The following is an 11,061-nucleotide window of genomic DNA, read 5'->3' on the forward strand; positions in this document are numbered from 1 at the left end:
TTCTAATAAACAAATAGATATAGTATACCACCTAACGACTTTTTTCCCTTATGAGGTAAAAAGAAAATTAATGAACCTACAAATATCGGCAAAACAACAAGTATTGTTAACCAAGGAAAATAACTCATGATAAAGTGATAAAGACAAGATACGTTTTGACCAAAAAAGCCCGTGCTCGATTATTTCGAGCACAGGCTTCTTCGGTAAAGAGGAATCAGACGATTCGAGTGAAGTTTTTTGTAACGTATCAATAAGATAGAGCCATGCTATGTGTTGTTTCAGGCCCTAAATAAACGCGGACACTTAAAAAATCTGTCGGGCAGGCAGATTCACATCTCTTACAACCCACACAATCTTCAGTTCTCGGCGCGGAAGCAATTTGCTTGGCTTTACATCCATCCCAGGGTATCATTTCTAATACATCTTTTGGACAAGCTCGTACACATTGAGTGCATCCTATACATGTATTGTAAATTTTTACGGAATGTAACATTGGATCTATAAATTTTTCTTTTCAACATAAAATTTTTCGATCTGGTAAAAATGAAATTAGTACTATAATGAGTTATATGTATTGTAGACACCAGACGAAGCAATGGTTTATCCAAACTTCAAAAATAAAAATCTATTTTTTAATCTGTTTGTGAGAAAGCGTGAAGAGAGCCAAGAGACTTTAATTTGGGATTTCAACAATAAGAAATAAGAAATAATTTTACGAATTGTACAGATGAATTCGAATTAGCCAATAAATTGGCTATCGTCTTTTCAATATAAATTATTGCAATATTAAAATTGCAATATCAATGAATTACAAATACAAAAATTCATTTAAGTGAAAAAGAATACTATGCAATAATCTACTAAAAAAATGGATATTCTCAAATAATACTAAGAAAATAGTATTGATTTCTATATTATTTTAATATGTGCGCCTTTGTTTAGAGGATTCTATGTCTAATTATTCAATAAATTAGATTGATTGATACGAGTCGATTTCCTATTACGATGGATGGAAGAAAGAATGGATAGTCCAATAGCGGCTTCAGCAGCCGCAAGGGCTATAACAAAAATTGCGAAAATATCTCCTTTTAATTGGCGACTATCAAATAGATCAGAAAAAGTTACGAGATTTAGATTAATTGAATTCAGTATAAGTTCAAGACATATTAGAGCTCTAACCATGTTTCGGCTTGTGATCAATCCATAGATACCAAACGAAAATAAATAGACACTCAAAAAAGTACATGCTCAAACATCATTAACTAACTCTTTATCAATCTCGATTCATTTCAATATGAGGGCAAGAATTGAACCGATTCAATTAATTACAATAGAACAATTACACAACAAAAGAGAAAATAAAGGAGGTATTTGTTGGCAGTAGATGGGTTTTACTAAATCAAAATTGTGATTCTTTAGTTATTTATTTTAGATTTGCAATTCTTATAATTTGTACTTTTTCTAAGTTTTCTTATTGCCGAGCCATAGTAATTGCACCTATTAAAGAAACTAGAAGAATTATGGAAATGAGTTCAAACGGAAGATAAAAATCGGTTGCTAAATGAATTCCAATTTGTTGAACATTATTTATGAGACCCTGTTCTACTATTTGGTTTGATCTTGTAGTCCAAAGAATTCCATACCACGACGTATCTGGGATAGTAGTCATTAGTGAAAAAACAATAGTTATACAAACGAGTGAAGTGAACCCATCTCCAATAGTCCAATAATTCTTATCTTTAGACCATTCTGAGCCATTTACGAACATTACAACGAATATGATCAAGACATTTATGGCTCCCACAAAAATAAGAAGTTGTGCGACAACTACAAAGTAGGAATTTAATAAAAAGTAGAATAAGGATATACAAACAAGAACTAATCCCAGCGAAAAGGCAGAATAAATGGGGTTGGTAAGCAATACTACTCCTAGACCCCCTAGTAGAAGAACAAATCCCCCAAATAGCATAAGAATCTCATGTATTGGTCCAGGTAAATCCATTATGGATAAAAAGAAATTAATAGTATAAATTTTTTCATGAACTGACTAAAACTAAAGGATTCAAGGAAGGAAAAAAGGATTAGGGTATTTTTTTGTGTATAAACTGTATAGTTATAAATTATATTATATCACGAAAATATAGTCTGATTTAAAATAAGAAAGAATTTCCAATAAGCAGTAGTTTTTCGTTTTTCTTTATAGTGTAATTTTATAGTTTAATAAAGAATTGTTAGATTTTTATAACAAAAAGACAAAATCAAAATTTAGTAATCAGTAATCGTTCTTGAATTCGAAGATTTTTCTTTGTTTATTTTACTTTCAGACGAATTCCTAATTGTTTGAATTGTGTAATCTCCCATTATGGAGACTGGTAACCGACTTAAAGCAATTTGATTGTAATTCAATTCATGACGATCATAGGTAGAAAGTTCATATTCTTCAGTCATTGGTAAACAGCTTGTTGGACAGTACTCAACACAATTGCCACAAAATATACAAACTCCGAAATCAATACCATAATTAAGCAATTGTTTTCTTTTAATATCCTTTTCAAATCTCCAATCCACAACAGGTAGATCTATCGGACATACGCGAACACATACTTCACAAGCAATACATTTATCAAATTCAAAGTGGATTCGCCCTCGGAAACGCTCTGGTGTAATTGATTTTTCATAAGGGTAGTGAATCGTTATAGGTAAACGATTTGTGTGGGATAAGGTAGTTATGAAACTTTGAGCTATGTACCTTGTAGCACGTATTGTTTGTTGACCATAACTCATGAACCCAGTTACCACAGGGAACATATTCATTCTAAATATCTATGAAAAAGATATGTTTCTTTCTCTTGTTCGAGAGAGCTTTTGTGTTGAAAATATTCTTACTATTATTGTATTATCTTATTTATAGTGAAACAAGTTGAGAAGAGGTTGTTAATAAGAGATTGCCCAGGGAAATAGGTAAAAGAAATTTCCATCCAAGATTTAATAACTGATCTATTCTCATCCTCGGTAAAGTCCATCTTATTGTGATAGAAATGAAGAGAAATAAATAAGCTTTAGTTAATGTAATAAATATACCCATTGTCATTTCCAAAATTCCAACTGCTTTATTCATTTGGAAAAAATCAAAAAAGGATATATAGGGAATAGATAAATTCCACCCGCCCAAGTAGAGAACTGCTACAAATAAAGAAGAAACTAATAAATTTAGGTAAGAAACAAGATAAAATAAACCATATTTGATACCAGAATATTCAGTTTGGTAACCTGCTACTAATTCTTCCTCCGCTTCTGGTAAATCAAAGGGTAATCTTTCACATTCTGCCAAAGAAGAAATTAAAAAAACCAAAAAACCTATAGGCTGACGCCAAATATTCCATCCAAAAAAACCGTATTTTGACTGTGCTTCAACTATATCAACTGTACTTGAACTGTTAGATAATCATAGTCGATGATAACATCACAGTTCCCACCGCTATTTCAAAACCGTACATGAAACCTTAGCTTCATACGGCTTCTCTATGATCAGAAAAAGGAAAGGAATGTTTTGTTCCTAGCCCCTGGGGCGTAGATAGAATTAGATAAAATAAAATAGATTTGAAAGTCCTAAATTAGACCAAAGGAATTCCGTCTGCTAGAATAAGAAAAAGCGCTTCCGAATTGATCTCATCCTTTATAATATAAAGAAATTTTTTCTTTGTTCAGTAATAACTTAATCTTGGAATAAAACACTTGTTACTTGTTATAGGAATTCAATTAATAAATGGAAAGGGTTGGGTATTAGTTCATGAGCAATTCTGCATGAATATGGATAATGGATAGAGGAAGGAAATAATGAAAAAAAATTCTAGTGCACTCCATATCTTTTTTACTATTCTTCTTTCCCCAGGGAGGGGTATTTAAAAAGAAAAAATGGATAAAGGGTTAATTCGTTCTTGATAGCCATTTCCTTAACAAGTGAATGGGAACATACTCTGGATCGGAATCCGAAGAAAGTACTACTTGATAATTTCTACAAATTGCAAGTCCTTATTATGATTCCTTTTATGGGCAAAAATCTCTAGTGTTTTAGATTTTCCATTACTAATCCTTTATGTACTTTAGTGTTCCTAACCCTTCACTAACTTTTGGTGGATTCTTCTTATGGATTATTAAGTTATAGTAATATAATAACTAGGAATATTCTAGTAATGGAATTCCATATCGTGAATCCTTTATTCTTGGCCGCTTCAAGATATGATGACTAATTAAAAAATATCAACCTTGGGATAAAGAGTTTACACTGCTTATGTTTACTTCCACTTTTTTCTTGTACGTAGGAAATGAGATTTTTTCTTTTTACTACAAATTTATAAGCTGTTTTGTTTCACTCATATAGCTATCTAGTTTAACTTACCAACCCAAATACCAAATAAGAAAAGGAATATAAATAGTTAATGGATTTTATAGGAAAAAGATCCATTTTAATGAATCACACGTAGAGATATTGCTAGCACACAAAAAGTTAATGGTATTTCATAACTAATGGATTGAGCAGCAGCTCGTAGACCGCCTGAAAAAGAATATTTATTATTTGAGCTATACCCTGCCATAAGAAGACCAATAGGAGCTATACTTGAAATGGCAATCCATAAAAAAACACCAATACTAAGATCGGCTAAAACAAAATGATATCCCAAAGGGATAACTAAAAAACTTAATAAAACTGATATGACTGCTATAGAGGGTCCAATGCTAAATAAAGAAATATCTCCTCGGGATGGCAGAATATCTTCTTTAAAAAGTAGCTTAGTCCCCTCTGCTATAGCTTGAAGCAGGCCCAGGGGGCCAGCATATTCAGGACCAATACGTTGTTGTATCGACGCAGATATTTCTCTTTCTAACCACACAATTACGAGTACCTCTATTGTTATTCCCAAAAGGAGGATCAAAATGGGTAGAATCGATATCAGTCCATAGACTTCTTTTAATAATTCCAATTTCCAAAAAGAATTGATAGTTTCTACCTCTACCCTATCTATTATCATTTCAACGATCAACTTCCCCCATAATGATATCTATATACCTAATATCGTCATGATATCAGCCAATTTCATTTTTTTAACTAGCTGAGGAAGAATTTGCAAATTAATAAACCCGGGTGGACGGATTTTCCATCTCCAGGGGAAAAGGCTATCATCTCCTACTAGATAAATCCCTAATTCACCTTTTGGGGCTTCTACTCTTACATAAAGCTCTTGTCTTGACAATTCAAAATTGGGCGAAGGTTTTTTACCAAGAAATTTATACTCAAAATCATTCCATTCAGAATTCTTTTCTTTCTTAAAGCGTCGGACTTCTAAATTCTCATAAGGTCCTCCAGGAATTTTTTCTACAGCTTGTTGAATTATTTTGATGGATTCCCTCATTTCACCAACTCGTACTAAATAGCGAGCTAACGAATCCCCTTCTTTTTTCCATTGGACTTTCCAATCAAATTGGTTGTAAGACTCATAAGGATCTACTTTACGAAGATCCCATTGTATTCCAGAAGCTCGTAACATCGGTCCCGATAAGCCCCAATTTACTGCTTCTTCTCCGCTAATAAAACCTACTCCTTCAACTCGCTCTAAAAAAATTGGATTCTGTGTAATAAGTTGTTGATATTCAACAACTCCGCGTAAAAAATAATCACAGAAATCTAAACATTTCTCAATCCATCCATAAGGTAGATCGGCGGCTACTCCTCCGATGCGAAAGTAATTGTGCATCATTCGCATACCTGTAGCAGCTTCAAATAGATCATATATTAATTCTCTCTCTCTAAAAATATAGAAAAAAGGAGTCTGTGCGCCGAGATCCGCCATAAAAGGTCCAAGCCATAGCAAGTGAGAAGCTATCCGGCTTAATTCTAACATAATTACCCTAATATAGCTGGCTCTTTGTGGTATTTGAATATTCTCCAAGAATTCTGGTGCATTTACTGTTATTGGTTCTATAAACATAGTAGCTAAATAATCCCACCTTGTTACATAAGGTAAGTATTGTATAATAGTTCGGTTTTCCGCGATTTTTTCCATTCCTCTGTGTAAATAGCCTAATATGGGTTCACAATCAATAACATCCTCACCATTGAGAGTAACGATCAGTCGAAGAACACCATGCATTGATGGGTGTTGAGGGCCCATATTGACTATCATGAGATCTTTTCTTGTAAGCGGTAGACTCATATCCTTTCTTCCTTAATTCATTATTCCATGAAAATGGATTATTCCATGAATTCCTCAAAGCGAGGCTCATCAAAATGAAAAATCTAAGACTACTATAAGACTACTAAAAAAATAATAAAACAAGAAAAAAATTTGAACGATTAAATTACTGCTCCCGAATATTCAACTGACCGATTAATTTCTTATAACGTACTCTATTTTTCTTTGCCAAATAAGCCAGCAAACGTCGACATTTTCCCAAAAGTCTTCGTAGACCTCTTTCCGATGAAAAATCTTTTTTGTGTAATTCCAAATGTGAAGCAAGTCTCCGTATCTTATTGGTGAAACTGAATACTTGAAATTCAACAGAACCCATGTTTTCTTCTTTTTCTTCTTTAACCATAAATCCAAAAAAAATTCTACCTCCTTTCTTTTTCATGTATTTTTCTGATCAGGAAAAATACAAAATTATGTCAGTTATTTCGAAGTTATTCTAATCTCGTACACACATAAATTTGCAATTATTCATCTACTACTGGAATTTGGATTTATTTTATCGATGCAAATTGGATTTGGATAGAAGGGTACATTCTTTCTAATATTTTAGATGGAAGAAACATTTCTTCTATCTAAAATATTAGAAAGAATTTTGCTGATTTATTTATTGCTATATGCAGTTTATGGAATTGATACACCATTTAATTGATATCATTTAGCAAAATGAAACACAGCATATGCATCCATCTTTTGGCTCGAGAATTTCACGGGATAGAGATATGGTATAAGAAATAGACTATTAAGTAACTCTAAATGAATTGTGGATACATCTGTATCCTTAACATACTGAAACGATTGTCATTATTCGTATCAAACCAATAGCGATTCATACAAGCTAAATCTTCTAATCAATGGTGGGCCAATAATGAATTTTTTTGCATATGTATTAAGATGCTTGGTCTGATTTCGAAATTGTCCAGAGTTTTATATGTTGTTTTCATTGCAAAATGATGGGTCTCCTTCCAGAACTTTCCAATTACGAGTACGAGAATTGAAAGACATGAAAATTCTCAATTCTCTACGGCGTCTAGTAGATAGAAACAAGAAAATCAGAAGAATCTTTCTCTCTATTCACTATCATTCCGCGTCTTCGACTTCTATTAGTTTCTTTTCTTCTTTAATGCAATAGCTATAGTTTGATATAAGAATCCATTTCTCAAAGTAATGGAAACCATTCTCTTATAGGAAATGGTTCAAAAATCGCTATTCCACCTTTTAGGTATCGTGAAAAGTGATACCTGTGAAGATCATGCATTTCAGTCAAATTCAGATCCGTTTTTCGAATCCATGATATAATATAACCAAATTGGATAGATCTTCCACCTGTTTAGCTAAGAAAGAATAGATACAGAGGTGGATAATAGATCGATATGAAGATCATGAGCTGCCCCATAATGAAATCGCCAGTAGTCGCGAATATCTCCTTCTTCCCTAATCCAAGATTGGAGAAAGAAGATCTAAGAGGGACCTATGGAGAATGTAGTCAGAAATCCATAATAGAGTCCGACCACAATGACCGAATTAATTATCCTCATCGAGAAACTTAGACTACTAAATAGAAAAGATTTGAAAATCATGGCATGGGTCTCCTTTTTTTCTTTCTTTAGAGTTTTCTATATGCACAATTTCTCGATGTTTCGATGAGAATTTCTTGACTTTCCGTATATAGAAAGAGATAGACTATAAATGACATCTCTTATGTCAATAAGACCAAAGGGATGGATATTAAATGATAGGAAGTGCTAGGAAGTGAAATAGAATGAAATAGAGCCACTTTGGGCTTCCCTATGAAATGAGGCATGGAACGGAGCCACTACGAAGAAATTATGGGAGTTACGAAAGAAGCTTCGGACTCATATTGTTCATGGGTTGAGAGCGGGAGTTGAACTCTAGGAGGTCGAATCCCCCCTTGTTCCTCAGTAGCTCAGTGGTAGAGCGGTCGGCTGTTAACTGACTGGTCGTAGGTTCGAATCCCTCCTCGCCCACAGCCTTCCAAAGGGGGAAGGGCCTTTACTTTCCCCCTGAGGGTAGGAAAATCATGATCGGGATAGCGGACGTAAAGCTATTGAACTTAGGTATGCTCTTTCCTTTTGTCGAAGTGGAATCGTAGAACAGAATGTGATACGATGAGATAGAATGCAATAGAAATAGAAACAAGGATAGCGAACGGGTTACCTACTCCTAAGGGTCAAAGCAAGCCCTTTAATTCAATTCTTTATTCTTACATTAAAATTCTTACATTAAAGAATGAATAAAATCTCCCCAAGTAGGATTCGAACCTACGACCAGTCAGTTAACAGCCGACCGCTCTACCACTGAGCTACTGAGGAACAAGGGGGGATTCGACCTCCTAGAGTTCAACTCCCGCTCTCAACCCATGAACAATCTGAGTCCGAAGCTTCTTTCGTAACTCCCATAATTTCTTCGTAGTGGCTCCGTTCCATGCCTCATTTCATAGGGAAGCCCAAAGTGGCTCTATTTCATTCTATTTCACTTCCTAGCACTTCCTATCATTTAATATCCATCCCTTTGGTCTTATTGACATAAGAGATGTCATTTATAGTCTATCTCTTTCTATATATGGAAAGTCAAGAAATTCTCATCGAAACATCGAGAAATTGTGCATATAGAAAACTCTAAAGAAAGAAAAAAAGGAGACCCATGCCATGATTTTCAAATCTTTTCTATTTAGTAGTCTAAGTTTCTCGATGAGGATAATTAATTCGGTCGTTGTGGTCGGACTCTATTATGGATTTCTGACTACATTCTCCATAGGTCCCTCTTAGATCTTCTTTCTCCATTCTTGGATTAGGGAAGAAGGAGATATTCGCGACTACTGGCGATTTCATTATGGGGCAGCTCATGATCTTCATATCGATCTATTATCCACCTCTGTATCTATTCTTTCTTAGCTAAACAGGTGGAAGATCTATCCAATTTGGTTATATTATATCATGGACTCGAAAAACGGATCTGAATTTGACTGAAATGCACGATCTTCACAGGTATCACTTTTCACGATACCTAAAAGGTGGAATAGCGATTTTCGAACCATTTCCTATAAGAGAATGGTTTCCATTACTTTGAGAAATGGATTCTTATATCAAACTATAGCTATTGCATTAAAGAAGAAAAGAAACTAATAGAAGTCGAAGACGCGGAATGATAGTGAATAGAGAGAAAGATTCTTCTGATTTTCTTGTTTCTATCTACTAGACGCCGAAGAGAATTGAGAATTTTCATGTCTTTCAATTCTCGTACTCGTAATTGGAAAGTTCTGGAAGGAGACCCATCATTTTGCAATGAAAACAACATATAAAACTCTGGACAATTTCGAAATCAGGCCAAGCGTCTTAATACATATGCAAAAAAATTCATTATTGGCCCACCATTGATTAGAAGATTTAGCTTGTATGAATCGCTATTGGTTTGATACGAATAATGACAATCGTTTCAGTATGTTAAGGATACAGATGTATCCACAATTCATTTAGAGTTACTTAATAGTCTATTTCTTATACCATATCTCTATCCCGTGAAATTCTCGAGCCAAAAGATGGATGCATATGCTGTGTTTCATTTTGCTAAATGATATCAATTAAATGGTGTATCAATTCCATAAATTGCATATAGCAATAAATAAATCAGCAAAATTCTTTCTAATATTTTAGATAGAAGAAATGTTTCTTCTATCTAAAATATTAGAAAGAATGTACCCTTCTATCCAAATCCAATTTGCATCGATAAAATAAATCCAAAAATTTTTCTACCTCCTTTCTTTTTCATGTATTTTTCTGATCAGGAAAAATACAAAATTATGTCAGTTATTTTGAAGTTATTCTAATCTCGTACACACACAAATTTGCAATTATTCATCTACTACTGGAATTTGGATTTATTTTATCGATGCAAATTGGATTTGGATAGAAGGGTACATTCTTTCTAATATTTTAGATAGAAGAAACATTTCTTCTATCTAAAATATTAGAAAGAATTTTGCTGATTTATTTATTGCTATATGCAATTTATGGAATTGATACACCATTTAATTGATATCATTTAGCAAAATGAAACACAGCATATGCATCCATCTTTTGGCTCGAGAATTTCACGGGATAGAGATATGGTATAAGAAATAGACTATTAAGTAACTCTAAATGAATTGTGGATATATCTGTATCCTTAACATACTGAAACGATTGTCATTATTCGTATCAAACCAATAGCGATTCATACAAGCTAAATCTTCTAATCAATGGTGGGCCAATAATGAATTTTTTTGCATATGTATTAAGACGCTTGGCCTGATTTCGAAATTGTCCAGAGTTTTATATGTTGTTTTCATTGCAAAATGATGGGTCTCCTTCCAGAACTTTCCAATTACGAGTACGAGAATTGAAAGACATGAAAATTCTCAATTCTCTACGGCGTCTAGTAGATAGAAACAAGAAAATCAGAAGAATCTTTCTCTCTATTCACTATCATTCCGCGTCTTCGACTTCTATTAGTTTCTTTTCTTCTTTAATGCAATAGCTATAGTTTGATATAAGAATCCATGTCTCAAAGTAATGGAAACCATTCTCTTATAGGAAATGGTTCGAAAATCGCTATTCCACCTTTTAGGTATCGTGAAAAGTGATACCTGTGAAGATCGTGCATTTCAGTCAAATTCAGATCCGTTTTTCGAGTCCATGATATAATATAACCAAATTGGATAGATCTTCCACCTGTTTAGCTAAGAAAGAATAGATACAGAGGTGGATAATAGATCGATATGAAGATCATGAGCTGCCCCATAATGAAATCGCCAGTA

At 33.6% G+C, this 11,061-nt stretch overlaps 1 protein-coding gene, 1 long non-coding RNA gene and 1 other non-coding gene across 3 annotated transcripts in view; 1 reads left to right on the plus strand and 2 right to left on the minus strand.

The window, feature by feature from the left end:
- Positions 1-1,414: 1,414 nt before the first annotated feature.
- Positions 1,415-5,059, minus strand: LOC123069410 (NAD(P)H-quinone oxidoreductase subunit 1, chloroplastic-like). The gene is made up of 2 exons (XM_044492260.1): positions 4,481-5,059; positions 1,415-3,444 (listed from the first exon to the last, which is right to left on the minus strand). The coding sequence occupies exons 1-2, from the start codon at positions 5,028-5,030 to the stop codon at positions 2,906-2,908; spliced, it is 1,089 nt and encodes a 362-aa protein (XP_044348195.1). The 5' UTR covers positions 5,031-5,059; the 3' UTR covers positions 1,415-2,905.
- Positions 5,060-7,504: 2,445 nt separating this feature from the next.
- Positions 7,505-11,061, plus strand: part of LOC123069412 (uncharacterized) — a 4,405-nt gene continuing 848 nt past the window's right edge. The window contains exon 1 of the long non-coding RNA XR_006432515.1: positions 7,505-8,212. This is a non-coding gene — a long non-coding RNA (uncharacterized lncRNA). The remainder of the gene's footprint in view (positions 8,213-11,061) is intronic.
- On the minus strand, positions 8,507-8,578 carry TRNAN-GUU (transfer RNA asparagine (anticodon GUU)). The gene has a single exon. It is a non-coding gene; the product is annotated as a tRNA-Asn (tRNA).

Source organism: Triticum aestivum, chromosome 3B (assembly GCF_018294505.1).
Source record: "Triticum aestivum cultivar Chinese Spring chromosome 3B, IWGSC CS RefSeq v2.1, whole genome shotgun sequence".
Classification (NCBI taxonomy): domain Eukaryota; kingdom Viridiplantae; phylum Streptophyta; class Magnoliopsida; order Poales; family Poaceae; genus Triticum; species Triticum aestivum.